The sequence below is a fragment of the Ailuropoda melanoleuca genome, chromosome 7 (assembly GCF_002007445.2).
Source record: "Ailuropoda melanoleuca isolate Jingjing chromosome 7, ASM200744v2, whole genome shotgun sequence".
NCBI lineage: Eukaryota > Metazoa > Chordata > Mammalia > Carnivora > Ursidae > Ailuropoda > Ailuropoda melanoleuca.
This window is the reverse complement of record NC_048224.1, coordinates 111,243,769-111,260,383: the sequence shown is the minus strand read 5'-3', so window position 1 is coordinate 111,260,383 and position 16,615 is coordinate 111,243,769. Positions and strand designations below refer to the sequence as shown.

The 16,615-nt window shown below is 32.1% G+C and overlaps 1 protein-coding gene across 13 annotated transcripts in view; it reads left to right on the top strand.

The window, feature by feature from the left end:
* Positions 1-16,615, top strand: part of MYCBP2 (MYC binding protein 2) — a 257,559-nt gene that overhangs the window by 68,913 nt on the left and 172,031 nt on the right. For 10 of the 13 annotated variants that reach the window (XM_034665327.1, XM_034665324.1, XM_034665326.1 and 7 more), the window contains exons 16-19: positions 1,975-2,120; positions 2,445-2,546; positions 8,880-8,987; positions 15,321-15,440. In XM_034665327.1, the coding sequence (XP_034521218.1) occupies positions 1,975-2,120; positions 2,445-2,546; positions 8,880-8,987; positions 15,321-15,440 (476 nt within the window). Of the gene's footprint in view, positions 1-1,974; positions 2,121-2,444; positions 2,547-8,879; positions 8,988-15,320; positions 15,461-16,615 lie in introns of those variants that run through there. The other 3 variants (XM_034665322.1, XM_034665323.1, XM_034665328.1) reach the window with 3 other exon arrangements.

Sequence of the window (16,615 nt, the reverse complement as noted above, 5' to 3'; positions counted from 1 at the left end):
TCAAATAAATAAATAAAATCTTCAAAAAAAAAAAAATGTCCTAAATTTCTTCAAGTCTTGGGGCTCTGCCTGAATTTGTATTCTTTTCCTAAGACTGCTTTAATGCCAAATATCTGTTCATTTTTGTTGAACATTAATCTTTTCTGGATGAAATTATCAAATATCATATAAAATACTTGATTAAGGACATATAATTTTCTTTTAAATTAAATTTATGTTAACAATTTTAGGTGTCCTAGGAACTATCACTTCTAAAGTTGCATTATTCTTCTTTATATTTATCCTCTTTTGCTCTTGTTGGACCTTTTTTTTCCCCCCTTGGAGTCCCATGTTATCATTATTTTAAACTTTATATGTGAGTTTGGCAGAAACAGAATGCAGGTTTTCCCCTAGAATGTTGGGGAGAATTTTATACTTGGCCTAAAATACGAAAATAAATCATAATATAACATGCCTTTTCTTTTAGGCTATTGAAATATTTTAGCAATAAGTTTTCTCTGAACTTCAGCAGTTGGTACATAAATGAATTTCTGAATTCTCTGATCCTTACTAAAATTATTTTCTTTATGTGCTTTTCCCCAGAGATCTACTATCAGTTTCCAACAATTATTTATAGTTTAAACCTATAGACCTAAATGGACTGTACCTAACCAAATACAGTGATTTCTTTATTAATGAGGCAAAAGTGAATAAATGAATAAAATTAACATAAGACTATATGCTAGGACACTCTGCACTATTAAAAATGACTTCAATTATTATAGAATTGTGGCTGCATATCTTAGAATAAATTTAGAATGCCACATTATCTTTTAAACAGTGTGTATAGACAGTGTAGTAGAGCGTATTAGTTTATCAGTGTTTACTCCTGTAGTTAATGATCCTCCAAATTGTCAATGATGCTTACATTTTTTTTTTAAAAGATTTTATTTATTTATTCGACAGAGATAGAGACAGCCAGCGAGAGAGGGAACACAAGCAGGGGGAGTGGGAGAGGAAGAAGCAGGCTCATAGCAGAGGAGCCTGATGTGGGGCTCGATCCCATAATGCCGGGATCACGCCCTGAGCCGAAGGCAGACGCTTAACCGCTGTGCCACCCAGCGCCCCTAATGCTTACATTTTAAACCCAGGAGTTTCACAGGGCACTTAGCTATGTCTTTCAAAACTGCTGCCAGGTAGATCCTTTCTCTTGTACCACCACAAATCTGGATAACCACAGGCTCACCAAAGCTGTCTAAAGGTTTTCAGTTCTGATCAAGCAAAAACATTAAAGCTGCAACTTCTATCCACATCTGTGAAGTAGGTGACTATGAAGTTATTTGTTCAGTGACCCTGTAGGCAACTTCTGGGAGTGTTTTTGTCTTCTTTATGTTGTAATCCAATGTCATACACTTAGTTCACAACTGGTAAGAACAGGACAAAGAAAAGGAAAAGGAACAGGTAATTGGATATAGCGGAAGGAGAGAATGAGAGATGAGGCATTTAAAGGAGGGAGAGAAAAGGAGACCTAACATATGAAGATGGCAAACTGAGCTCACTTACTGATGGCTATGCACACCTTCTTTAAGGTAGCTAGTGAAGAATGGTGCTTGTTTGGTAACTGACTAACCCAACCAGACCATTTAATAATAGTAAGCTGCTGGTGCTTTACTAATTGTGATAATTTTTAAAATATTTGTTAATAGTGATTTTGAATAGTGGCAGAATACATTTGTATTTTCTATAGGAATATACCAGTTATACCTATGACGAGCTTAATAAACTCTTGTTTTTAGTTATTCTACCTATTCATACCTATTCTTTAAAATTAGCACATCCTGATCTGAAGAGTGATTTCATTGCTGACTCATATAACTTAAATAATGCTGAAAAGACATTATAGAAATGCTGAAAAGAAATGCTGAAAAGACATTATAGAAAAGAGTTTTAAGGAAAGAATAGAAGGATTTCAGTCAATTATTTCTATTTTTTAAGGATCTGTGGTTGTGGTTCCGGAGAATCTGGCTGTGCCGTGTGTGGGTGTTGCAAGGCTTGTGCAAGAGAGTTGGATGGTCAGGAGGCAAGACAAAGAGGAATTCTCGATGCAGTGAAGGAGATGATACCTTTAGATCTTCTGTTAGGTAATGTGATGGATTGTACTACACATCTTGTCCTCAGCTCAGTAATTTATATTAATATGTGTTAAAAAATTAATAGTTAACTATGCAATACTGCTTAGATGGTAACTGACAGTATGTCACTAATTAAAGGATAAGGCTCTTTTTCTCTTTTTTGCTAAGATTCTTCGAGTAAAAATAATTTTGTTTTCATCGGTGTTTTGTTAGCTTTTACTTTCTTGAATTTCACATAGTTCTCTCATATCTATTATTGTATCTATCTATATATGTTTTTCTGTGTGTTTCTTTGTGTTTTGTTTTGTTTTGTTTTTTTGGTCAATCATCTAGCTGTCCCAGTACCTGGGGTTAACATTGAAGAACACCTTCAGTTACGACAAGAGGAAAAACGACAACGTGTAATCAGAAGACACAGATTAGAGGAAGGAAGAGGTAAGATGTAGCTGCAGAGAAAAAGTATATGATAATCCATTTTCTTACCCTCTACTGAGACCACTGAAAGTTTACAGAATAGGTTGACTTTGTAAAACATTGCAATTAAAATTAGTAACATTATAGTAACATATGAAAATAATGTGAAAATATTCAGAGTATTTACAATTGTGCTAATAACATAGATTTAATTCAGTAGGGGGTTTATAGAGTAAGTCAAGCATATTAAGAATTGTGCCATCTGCCAAGAATCAAACACGATTAGCAATGGCAACTTTTAAGAAAGATATATGAATTCTGGGGCGCCTGGGTGGCACAGCAGTTGGGCGTCTGCCTTCGGCTCAGGGTGTGATCCCGGCGTTGTGGGATCGAGCCCCACGTCAGGCTCCTCCACTATGAGCCTGCTGCTTCCTCTCCCACTCCCCCTGCTTGTGTTCCCTCTCTCGCTGGCTGTCTCCATCTCTGGCAAATAAATAAATAAAATCTTAAAAAAAAAAAAAAAGATATATGAATTCTAAGATTTGGTCTTTCATCCAGATTTTGGACTCAGGGTTGTTATTTAACCACGAACAATGAATTAGTTTAATATAGTATTTTAATTTCTGTTTTCTTAGTCATTTATGATCATTTCCATTTGAGCATGGTCCCAGCATTCTTCTTTCGATCCAATGCATAATTATGTTTTTATATGTTTTCTTTTTTTTTTTTTTTTTCCAAAAAAGCTTATTCTGGTTATATACAAGAAGGGTAAGTTGGAGAGTTTTGCAGGCTTTAATTGCAAAGATAGGTGTATTGTTTCTCTTTTCCTCATTGTTTATGACCATTTCTCAGCCTGAAAATACATTTCACTGTGGTTATAAGTAAATAGTAAAATATAGATATTTTAATATACATCCAATAGGATGAAATTATCCAATAGGAGAAATAAATATATATATTATTAAAGCTGTTGTTGCTCAGTAGAATCTTTTCTTTGTAAGATTAAGACAAATGGTTGAAGAGATCTGTTATTTTACTCCTTTGCCAGGCAAAATCTTGTCTGGAAATGTTTACTGATACTGTGTATTTTAAATGCTTGTTAGAAATGACATGAGATTTGATACATGAAATAAAATCTATTATCCATTTAACCACCATTGCAAATTTTTTCTAGGCACTTTTTTTTTTTTAACATAAAATGGAATAAGTCATAAAAAGTATAGCATGTATGGTAAATCCAATTTTTTTTTAAACTTAAGTTGTAAAACTGCTTGGAACTTGAAGATTGTTCTTGATAGAATCTGATAAACAATCTGATTAATTGATATAGGAATGTTTGCTGTTAGCTTGGCTGTGTTTACGTAAAATCATTACCTTTAAAAGTCATTTATTTTAATGAGAATGTAGATACTATCATTATTTACATTACATAAATATGGGGAATTTCATATTAAATATTTTATAGGAAATAGGGTAAAATTTAAGTTCTAGATCTTTATGACATATGGTAATTTAGTGACAGTTTCTTTTATATTAATATGATTTGTTTAAGGATAATTATCAGTGTATCTTTTTACTACCTGTTTTATCTTTTTTGGGAAATATTGGGTTGAATCATACAAATTGACCTACAAAAAACAGCAATTTTTTATGTTTCAACCAAAGTATAGCAAATCCTTCTGGTGACATGTAATTACTTGTTCTGTGTGTTGTGTTAGTTTTTTCTCCCTCTGTAAAAAAAAGCTTTTCTTCTCTAGCTGTAGTATATTTCTGCATATCAGAAGTAAAAGAACATTGATTATGCAGTAGTTCAACAAAATTTTGTGATTGCAGAATATTTTTTTGCCATTTATTTCAAAATGTGTCATAGACCTTAAAAACATTAACTCTTGCCTTTCAGAGGTTTAAAAAACTCCATTATTTAAATATTTACATTGATTTTATTACTGTATCTGATTTTATAAACACAGACTTATGTTCTAGGCAATTGTTGTATATTTTCTGACAAGTCTGTTTCATCCTTTGTCCTCAGTATGTAGAAAGATTTCTTTATTAGTGCACAGAAATTTTGTGTCTTAATTTTTTGGTTGAGCTCTTTCTTACACTTTTTTTTTTTTCATTTTTGTTATAACACAGTGTATAGTAAAATATGTAGTAAATATCTTTTCTTGATGGGTTAGGATCCTCATTATGGACCTTAATTATGGCATTTGTTACCTTACATGGTACTGAAATTTGTGCATATTAGAACCGTGTCCTTTGCACAATTGCCATGGTTACTATGGAATAGTGCAGTGAGGACGTGTTACAATATGCATGTGTTTCATTTAACACAGTACAATGCAAAGTGAAACCTGTTTGTACATTTTATTTTGTAAAAATACTTTTACATAAGAATTTTAACTGTGTACCCATTTTTAAAAGTCAGACTGCAGTTTCTTATTCAGTAACCTTAGGAAATTCTTATACCATACTGAATAATTGAAAACCAGTATGGTGATATGGCACTTTTATATTATCTTTATATATTTTCCCAGCACTCCATTACTTGATTTTTCTGTCTCATCCTACTTATCAAGTTTGTGTTGCTTCAGAGTTGATCAGAATTTTAGGACCTAGTTCTTGTATTAAAGCTTTGCTCAGCCTCAGGTCCATTGATGTGATTTAGCTGCTGCTGTTTATGACACAGGCTTATATAATGGAATGTGCTCTTGAAACCTGAAAGAACAGTATTATACCGCATTTTTATTAATTTGGAACTTAATCTTTAAATTTTTATATTCTTCTAGATAATGTTTTTCATTTTGTAATATGGCTGTACTGCATTATTTTGTGATGGACATTTAGGTTATTTTCAAGTTTTTGTGGGGTTTTCTACAATAAATATTCTTTTTTTTTTAAGGATTTATTTATATATTTGACAGAGAGAGAGAGGTAGCCAGCGAGAGAGGGAACACAAGCAGGGGGAGTGGGAAAGGAAGAAGCAGGCTCCCAGCAGAGGAGCCTGATGTGGGGCTCAATCCCAGGACTCTGGGATCACGCCCTGGTCCGAAGGCAGATGCTTAACGACTGAGCCACCCAGGCACCCCTACAATAAATATTCTTAAGCTTATAGCCATCTTGGAGTTTTTGTTTATATAGTAGAGCTTCCCAGAAGTAGAATATCTCGGCCAGAGAGTGTTTATGTTTTAAATTTTAACAGATATTTCAAATTGTTTTTGAAATGTTACAGTTTATCTTCTCAACTAATATATGAAGAGTGGTGTTTTCTTCTAGCATCATATGTGTTATTCTTCTTAATTTTTGTAAAACATGATAAAGTGTTATCTCGTTGCTGATTTAAATAGCACGAAAGCATTTTCTTTGTAAAAAATCTTCATAGAGACTTCTTGGGGCACCTGGGTGGCTTAGTTGGTTAAGCATCTGACTCTTGATTTCGGCCCAGGTCATGATCTCAGGGTCCTGGGTTGAGCCCTGCATCAGGCTAGCACTCAGTGGGGAGTCTGCTTGAGAGTCTCTTTCCCTGCCCCTCCCCCTCTCACGTGCTCATGTTCTCTCTCGCTCTCTCTTTCAAATAAATAAATCTAAAAAAAAATTCTTTTTCTCCACAGCCTCATCCCGTTTTACTCTTTTTCCTGTTCCCTTTGCCCAAACGTTTTTTTCTCTTATCTGCGAACCTATGTAGTACTACTACATCTTTAAATCTTCGCTTATGTGGTATTTTCTCGTCTTGTACCCTGAAACTCCCTATATTCCCAACCTTAAGGTTTGCTGGCTGCCCCTTCAGTGTGCTTAATTTTCTCATAGCACACAGTCATCATTTCTTGTTGAGTTGTGTGTAAACTTCCCTCCCTATCCTCCCCACATTAAACTGTGAGCTTCTGAAAGCAGAGATGGTATCTTGTTTTTCCAAGAGTTCCCAGGACCAAGCATAGTGCCTGAAATTGGTCAGTACTTAATATGTCTCTGTTGACTAATAGAAGACATTTCGTGGACGTCTCATAACCTCTACAATAAAAAGATTGTAATTATCTGTTTTTTGTATGTATCTCCAAACTCATTTCCCACCACTTTCTGCTTCATAACCGTGCACTCCGTCTGTTTCTGCTATGAGTGTTTTTAATGACTATACAATATTGTTTAACCTCTGCTTGCTTTTTTTATAAACCCTGTTTTTTTGCCTGGAGTGCCCTGTCTTCCCTTCCTTCTATCTTGGCAAACTTTTTCTCATTCTTTCACCCAAGTTGATGGATCACTTTTCATCGTTCAGGATGTGTACAGATTTCCTTTGTAACATTTTTTAAAAACATATTGCAATTCTTATTTTTTTTTTATTTCTATCTTCCCTAATGGACTAAATTCTAATGAGATCTGTGTCTCTGTCATAATATACGTGATAACCTGGTGTCTATTACATTAAAGATAAAAAATGGCAAATAAGTGAATGACTGAACTATGTTTATAAGAAAAATTATATTAGTCCAGGGACGTGAATATTTTAGACACTGAGAGCCTGACGTTATAAGTGGTGATTTAAATTGAGCTCAGATGGTATACTTTCTAGACATGATTGCCTGTGGGCCTTCTAAATTTTCCTATCAAAAGACTAAGAAGATTGAATTTAGTGAGAAGCCAAATAACTATGAATATTTTTATGGGAAGAAATAATATCCCAAGCAGACCATAGAAATCAGAAAAGGGTAATGTAACCTGCTATTACTGTTGTTATGATATTTACAGTTCTTTGAGGTAGTTGGAAAGTGTCTCATGCTTTTTAGAATGATATGTATTATTTGCTTTAGTAAATTAATTGAAAAATGCATGTTGAAGAAGTAAGATATTTTGTTCATATTTATGTAATCTTCGCTTGAAAATACTTGCTACTACATTACTAGGAAATAATATTTAATTTTTCTGTTAACTATAAATTAGCATATTTCTATCTGTAGTAATCATAGAATATGTTATTCTTGGTTTTTCATACAATTGGTAATGCCTGCGTTTTTATTTATTTCTCAAGACATAATTAAAATATATTTTTCCTACCCATTTTTTAATATTTAATGAAGGGTACTTTGGTTTTGAATTCGCATTTGTCAAATTTTATTATAGGGCAGTAGTTTTATTTTGTTCCATTGTTAGAAAAATTAATTATAGCTGAAGAGGTAGAGAGAATCATGAAAAAACTGGCTTTAATTAAAAACATTCAGTGCTTATGTACTGTCAATTCCCTTTTCAAATACTGGTAACTTCTAAATGTCAAATTTAGAGTGTTTGGAAATTTGTAGGCATTTTTGATGTTGCTCAAACTCAAGGAAAGTATAGTTCAATTTTATAAGAAAAAAATGAAATTATAAGGTAAAATTTAAAGTTTTCCCTTCTTTTTAAGCTAAATGATACTAGGGAAAAGCAAATTATAATTTGTATTGAAATTAATTTGGCTATTGATTTTTTTTCTTGAATATAAATGGAAATAACTGTAATCTATATGAATGTGCATTTGTATATGTATGTACATCGTGGAGCTTCAGAAAGAAATGATTTTATCAGAGAATTGTTAATGTTCCCAAAATATTGCTTGGGTTAGATTACCCTCTTCAGCATCAATACCTTGTTTCTGATTTTATATATGTTGTTACAGAAATCACATTTATAGTTAGATTTATTCTTTTTAGAGAATTAAATACAACTTCTATGATCCTGTCTTCATAAAGTAGTGATTATATATATGTATATATATATACACACACACACACACACACACACACACACACACACATGAATGTGTGTCCATATGTGTATATATATGTATCATATCATAGTAATTTTTGGTTTTGTTTTTTGTTGTCTTGTTTTCCTACCTGTATGGCAGAATGTAGTTAAGTCAATAACATTTATCTTGGTTTTATAGCAAGACTGATGTGGGTATTAAATCTTGAAGACCTTGTTAAAATTTAATTATTAATTTAAAAATTAGTTGGTTTTGTTATTTTATTAGGAAAGATATTGTTTTCTATGAATGGTTCACTAAGTTTGAATATATATGATATTAAAAATATTTGTAAGGTGATTTGCTTTAATTGAACTTTCTGATTATGTACTTGAGACTCTTAGTAATTGTGTGGTAATTTAATGACTATAAAAGATAGAAATTTTACTTTATCAACTATAGTTCAATTATTAAAACTTGTGTGTGGAATAGGGGTGGGTGATTAACTGGGGAAATTGGGGTCAAATAATGTCTAAAACAGTAAAGAATAAATTTCCATGCTTTTTAGTTTGAATTATTTTTGTTCATTGTAGTGTTTTCATTTTGTGAGCTTTTCTATGCACATACAAAATGTTTCTCCTCAGGCCCCCTTGTATTTGCTGGTCCTATTTTTATGAACCATCGAGAACAGGCTCTAGCCAGACTCAGATCCCATCCAGCTCAGCTAAAGCATAAACGGGACAAGCACAAAGGTATTTGGTCTTCCTTATCAATTAGGTGGGATACTTCCCCAGTTTCTTCCACTCATTTGAATTTTGTCTCTGGGAAAATGCACAAACCTTATTCTTCTACTTTGCTTCTATCATTATATAGCCTGAGGAGAAAGAACATGCTGAAAGATGTACTGTTTGTCAATGACTGTCAATCTCATTTCTTTTTATTTGTTAACTTTATTAAAGAAGACATTTTGCAGTGTATCTTTTTCTTTTCCATTTCTTTTCAAATTTCATAAAGTTGAGGGAAGGTGGAAAAATAATTATTGCTTTCTGTTTTTTATCCTTTATTATTTGCTCTTTGATGACTGCTATCTGACATTTTATAGTCCTTTTTTTAAAAAATGGTGTTTGCTTTAGAATTAACAAAATTACTAAATTCAGTGTATAAAGTGATAATGAGTTGATTACTATTAACACTTTTCCATTGTTTTAATATTAAAGTTTATATACACAATACACACAAATTACTTGGTATTTGAGGGTTAAATGCCAAGAGTGATGTAAGTCAAGAGTGAATTATATAGACCTATTCTAGTCCTCGAAAACTGTGAGAGGTCTAGACAAGTCTGTGAGTTGACTAAGAATCTATTTCTGTGTAATTCTTGGAGATCTCACAGCTCTGGGTTAATTAGAATTATTCCTAAAGCAAGCTTATTTTCTTTTAAACTACACTATGGGTCAACTAAGATCAGGAAAGAATTTAATGCAGAGAATTTATAAATATATATACAAATTCTGCCTTGAATCCTGGCATGTGAACAGGGGCTCTTTGACAAGTATAACTTCCAATTGCTGCTGTCTTAAATGCCCAGGATATACCCCACAAAATAGAATACAAAGTTTTAAAAATGTACATTACAGATAGACAAATTAACCTATTTTATGTCTTATTTTTCCTTAGCTGCGAAACTGTTCCAGACTAATTTATTTTTAAACTTTCATATGCAATATATTATAATTAACTTTATTTATTTACATTTTCCTCTGTCAATTTGCTACTTAAAGCAAAACCACAAAACAAAACAAAACCCCTGTTATTAGTCACAGCACAGGTAGAGCACTATTTATACATTCTACAGAAGTAAAAATTCAGAATATTTTACATCTAATATGATTAACCATAGGAAAATTTGTGATTGCTTTATTTACTGAGTGCTCTAATAATGCCATAAATATTTAATTTAAGGAACGATATTTGGGGGGAACTATATGTAAATTATTTTATTGCCAGAATCTCTGATCTCATATTTCATACTATGCCACTGTTAGGATGGATTTTCTCAGTGTCTTTTTTTTTTTTTTACCCCCATTTAATGGAAAGTGGAATTTTTCCAGTACTTTACCTGAGGTTAAATGTTCACATTTCATGAAACAGTTCAAAACTTTTCCAGCTCCATGTTAGTATCGCATGGCCAAACATCTTTATTTTTGGCAGAATTTGAAAATGAAATGCTAAATGAAGACTAGGGTTACAAATTTAAAGCAGACTTTTCACAGGGTCTTCATTGAGTAGCTGTAGAAGTTACTCAACAGTAACCAGCCTTACTTCCATCTCATCTACCGCAGGTTTATTTTATAACAAAACTGCGTTTTTGTAGCACCCTCTCTAGAAGGACTTACTTGTGGTATTACAGCATACGGCCAGTTGTGTGTATGTGTTTTTATCAGATTTTATAGAGTGAGACAGTTTCATCTCTTTACCACCAAAATGAATTTAAAGTGTAAGTAATATTTTATCAAATGGTGCTCTATTTTATGTAAAGAGTATTAACTTACCACTCACTAATTCCTGTACACCCGCAAATTCTCTCTCCATCCTCTGCATTCACTGTCCCTGTCATTTAATCATCTTGCCATGTACTGCTTTTACTCTTGCTACATATAATCACAGTCTTTTAAAAAATTTTTCCTACATGTGTTTTTCTCTTTTTTTCTTACCCTGGTTGTCTTCCACTGAGAAATTTACTATATTAAGTTTTGTGTTCTTATATTTAATTACACTGGTGGTACAAATTGTAGGATGGTAATAGTTAAAATTGTCTCGACTATAACTTTTTTGTGGGGGTGTTTGGAGGGTGAGAACTGTGGATTTATTGTTAACAGGAGTGAGTTCTAAGATGGAAAGTTGGAGAGCTTCTGGCTGGAGAGAATTCAGAGAAGGTCACAGAATGCATCCTGTTACAGGCAAATTTTGACTAGAGGCAAACTAGACTATATAAGGCTCAGTTAATAAGTATAACATATAATCCATAAAACATATAGTAAGTTATTTTAAAAATGTAACCATAGACTATATTTCAAACAGATAACTGAATTAACATTTGTTTCAGCTATTCAGTGCCTTACGTAGAAAAAGATTTTGATACAGTACTCCTAGTTAGGAACATCTGAATTGCTCTGGAGACAGTCTTGAAATCTGGCTTGGAGAAACTAATGTGGAAACCTGAAGGCTCACTGATAAACAGCTGTGTGTATTTTACATCTATTTTCTATTTAGAAATGGTGTGTTGTAATGGAAATATTATAGCCTTTGGAATTTATAAATTTTAGTCCCATATTTGTCATTTTTTAGAACTATGTGGCTGTTCATAAATTGCATAATCTCTTTGGCTTCAGTTTTCCTTTTTTTAAAAGTAAGAATGATAATTCCTAACTGAATAAGTTGATGTGAAGATTAAGATATATATGTATGTGTATATACATATATATTCTTTGAATTCTTTGCTTTCTCTTTTAGAATTATCCAAAAGGTACAAAATTGGAGACTTGTTAAATATGTAATTAGTTTATTTTTACAAAAGACTTAAGATGTCAGCCATTTGGTGGTTGTAAAATATATGAGCCTTGTTTTTGATCAAACTCCAGCACTGCTCTACTACTTGTTACTTTGGGCTGGTTACTTAACCCTTCTAAGCCTTGGTTTTCCCAGCTGCAAAGTGGAGTAACAATACTGACATCATCAGATTGTATTGATTTTAAAAAAGCAACAATAGTGAATATTGATGGAGCACTTTTTATATATTATTTCACTTAATCCTCCTGAGGATCTTGTGAGGTAATGTACATTATCACTCTTTTATAGATGGGAAAGCAGAGGCTTAAAGAAGGTCCAGTGTCCAGTTGTCATACAACTAGCAAATAGTAGAGCCAGAATTCCAATTCACATCTCTTAGTCTTCAATGCCAAAAGCACTTCTCCGCTGTGCTATTTAATTTTTCAGTGTTTAGCACAAAGTAAATGCATAGCTAATTGTATTTGATAAGTGCTTTGCTGTTTTCTTTTAGTCATTTTGCTCAAAGTACTCACTGTTCTGTGATACGTTTTGTGATATGCATGACTATAAGATTACCCAAGAAAGTGTTGATTCAAGTAAAGATTAAAAATTAAAAGTGAGAGTCCTTTAGATATTGAATCTTCTTTTCTCTATGTATGTACACAAATATGCATAAATAGTGTAGCATATATATACAATATTTTAGATACGTATCTGTCAAAACTTTATAGCTATTATAGTTTCATTATCACATATGTATGAACATACTCAGCATTAGGGGAAGATGCAGATATGCTTATACCTAAATGGCCAGTTGTAAGAATATTCAGACCTAATTATTTTTCCTGCAAATCTGAGGTTAACTTCATTGCTGCTCATTATCACTTTACTGAATAACGAGCTTGAACAGAATTAATTTTGCTGAATTTCACTTGCTGATTGTTGAATTGACACTGAATTTTTGGCTACAAATCAGGTAGCCTTTTTTTTCTTTGATAACCTATAAATTTCTAAACTGTTAGAAGTATACTTGATTTTTTTAACTGACATCAAATACCATTCAGATACATATTTTTAAAATTCTTCCACTACTGCAGATAATGATCAAGAACTTCATCCCTGTTTTTTTTCACTTATCTTTTCACCATCTATAATAATTGAGAGATTATTTTATATAGTTAGACACAGGTTTGTTTAGATGAATTTGAACAAAATGTTTCCAGTATTATTTTTACCTTTAAATAATAACTGCGACTCTTTTAACCGCTATGATTTTAATCAGTAAATTACTAGGCTTTGCTGTTGCTATACCTCTGTTGTGGGATTTGTGTCTATAATTATTAATCTCAGACTCATGGGAGAGGGCAAAATGCTTAACTCAAAGGTAAAAACTTCTAATTAAGCATCAGTACATTTATATAAAGTGAAATGATACTTGTAATATTGAATTGAACTAAGTCTGACAAAATCATGTGAACACAGTTTGTTTCTCTGTTAAATTAGATTTGATTTTAATAATCAGATATTTTTACCAGTTGAGATAAAGCTGTAAAATTTCTATACATCTGTCATCTTACTTAGTTTTTAGACAATATTTATTCCTTTTTGTATTGGCCCTTGTTTATATTAACCGTTCCACTGTCTTTCCAAGATGAGGGGTCTCTGAATTAAGATTATATTTCATTTTGGATGGAGTTAAACAAAATGTTGTGATTTTTTTTCTTTTTAGCCCATTCATTCTTGTAGATTTAATTTGGCAAACCCACATTAGATAATTTAGCAAAAGAGGAATCCTATTCTTTATCCTATTATAGTAAAACCTCTCACTAATTCAGAATTTATTATACTTCAGATGCAGTATTTGTGATCTTTTTTTGAGTAAAAAATTCAAAGTAATTTCTTCCTCTGAATTTTCAGGGTCATACTTATAAGGGGAAACCTGTCTAAAATCACTAGCTTTTCAAACCAAGGGCTCAAGAAATGAAGGATTCCTTCAGCGTGCCTTCAACCTCTGGGTCCAGCAATTAATTCTTGTATGTTAAAGGACTTTCATGTTTATGGTACATTTTTATGTAATATAGGCCTATTTTGAATTATAATGTAGGTAACCACATTATATTTATTGTAGCATTTAGTTTAATATATAATCTGTACTGCTTTAAGGTATTAGAACTGAATTTTTACCTAAATGTTCTATGATTAAGACCTTTTCAGTAAGTCATATGGGCCAACCCATTCTATGTTATTCCGAATTAGTGAGGTTTTACTGTCCTAGTGTTATAAAGAGTTTAAAGATTTTTGAAATAATAGAAAGTTATTTAGTTATAAAAAGGGAACTCATAATTTAGGCCAGTCTTGTCTTATCTAGATTATTACTAAAGGTTAGAAATATTATATAAAGAAGAAAGGGTAACATTGAACATAAAAGAATTTGATGTTATTCTGTCTAGCATTCGAAAATGGGCAATAAAAATTCGTATGTAATTAAAAATGTATGTAGATCCCCATGTGTATCTGCATATTATACACACTTGTTTAGAGTTGCTGTACCGCAGGAGAGTGGCTTAGACGAGTTGACCTTTTGAAATTCCTTCCAGATTTACATTTATTCCATGTGCAAGGAATTTGAATCTTGATGATATAGAGGTCATATTTTTGTGATGTGTAGTTATAGATTAAGAAAAATGAGTTGTCTCCCTTATTTACACATTCCAAACTAAAGTTTTATATTGTGGAATGTGATTTTTATTTTATGACCAGAATGCCAGAATATTCAAAGTCAAATGTAAAAAATCAGGGTGAAGGGAAATGCTTGAAGCAAGTTCAAGGGAGGAAATTATAAAAAGAAGGGGGGAAAAAAGAAGAACTGAAACAGAAAGGTTTGGTTGAGAGTAGTGTTTGGGGGCCAGAGGAAGACCACAAAGTAGAATAGCTGAGGGGCAGGGTGGGATAGGAAAGATGAATGAGAGCCAGCCATTGGATTATAATTTATTGGATAAAGCTCTTTGGTCTTTTTATACATTTTTTGAAGTTCAATTGAGTGTAACAATACTGATGGACAGTGTAGCCTTTCTGAGATGTATATGGGAAATCTAAGTCATTTGCAAGTCAGCTAGCAATTTTTTTTTTAAGTGGCTAGTACTAACACTGAGTTTAAAATAATTGTTAAATGACTTTGCATGCAGTTATTTTTATGCAAGCTAAATTTTCCCATGTAAACTATTTAGAATTTTGTTATATGTATAATTTAATGACCCATTTACATTACGTAACTGACTAGCTTAATAAGTTTTATCCATAACCAAATCTTATCTCTGTTTTTGTTGATTTAGTGATATTTGCAAACAGAAATATATAGTGTATCTTTCCAAAATTGCTTCTTTGCAGGTAGATTCTTGATCTATCACTTCTAACAGCTGCAGATTCTTCTTGCTTGTTTCTCTTAACATTTTTCTCTTGTTCTTCCATAGTAAACTCATTTAAAGTTTTATTTTGAAGATGAATAATGGCTTAATCACAAATTATTACACTTACAGATGGAAGTGGAGAACGAGGAGAAAAAGATGCCAGCAAAATCACAACATATCCTCCAGGTTCTGTGCGATTTGACTGTGAGCTCCGGGCAGTACAAGTCAGCTGTGGATTTCACCATTCAGGTAGCAGCTGGAACTTTAGGGTATAACTGCATTTTTACAATTGTGCTAAATAACTTATTTGTTTAGTTTTGACAAATGTAGTCTATTAAGTATGTGTTAAAAGCTGTGGTATGGCAATTTCTTTCAACTCTGTAAAAGCTCTGTATTTGTTACAGAATCTCTTTTAAAACTGTGGCATGATAGAATAGGTACTTGTCTAGAGATCTGGTTTTTAATCTGCCTTCTGATGGACTTATTTTATAATTCAATTAATAAAACTCCTGAAGATGAAATAATCCCTAAAATCCCTTTGCATTCTAGGAGTCTGTGATTTTTATCACCTGGTCCCATACTTTGCTACTGTTCAATGAAAAATGTGTGTCAACAAATTTCTTTTCTTAAAATGTAGAAGATAATTAAATTCTTAGTAAATTATTAACATTTGACCTGTATAGCCTAGGTTGTACTATGCAACCTTTATAAAAGTAAAAGATGTTAAATTCTTTATTTGGTACTAAGTGTATTTCCTTATTTGATAAGGCATTGACAGATATTAAAGTTCTGATATTTCACTGAAGTTGTGCATAATTGTACAGGGCTCAAACCCATCTGCTACCTATATAATCATCCTGGATATGAGATAACATTATTTTCTGTGGAATTTTCTACTCATTATTAAAAAGGTTTTATAGTTGGCCCAAACTGATGTCTTATTAAATATTAATATTATTAAAGGGTATTTATAAGAATGTTAATGTATTATGAAAAACATTATGCATTTTATAACCTAATAATATTTTACAGAACTAAAATTATATTATCTTACTAAATGAAAATTGCCTGTGATTCAGTTACCCATTTTTTTTTAAGTTTTTATTTTAATCATCTGGTGCTCATATGACAAGTGCACTCCTTAATCCCCATCACTTATTTCACCCATCCTCCACCCACCTCCCCTCTGGTAGCCATCAGTTGGTTCTCTATAAGATTCTGTTTCTTGGTTTGTCTCTCTCAGTCTCTTTTATTTCTCTTTGCTCATTTGTTTTGTTTCTTAAATTCTACTTATGAGTGAAATCATACGGTATTTGTCTTTCTCTGATTTATTTCACTTAGCATTATACTCTCTAAGTCCATCCATGTCATTGCAAATGGCAAGATTTCATTCTTTTTTATGGCTGAATAATGTTACATTGTAT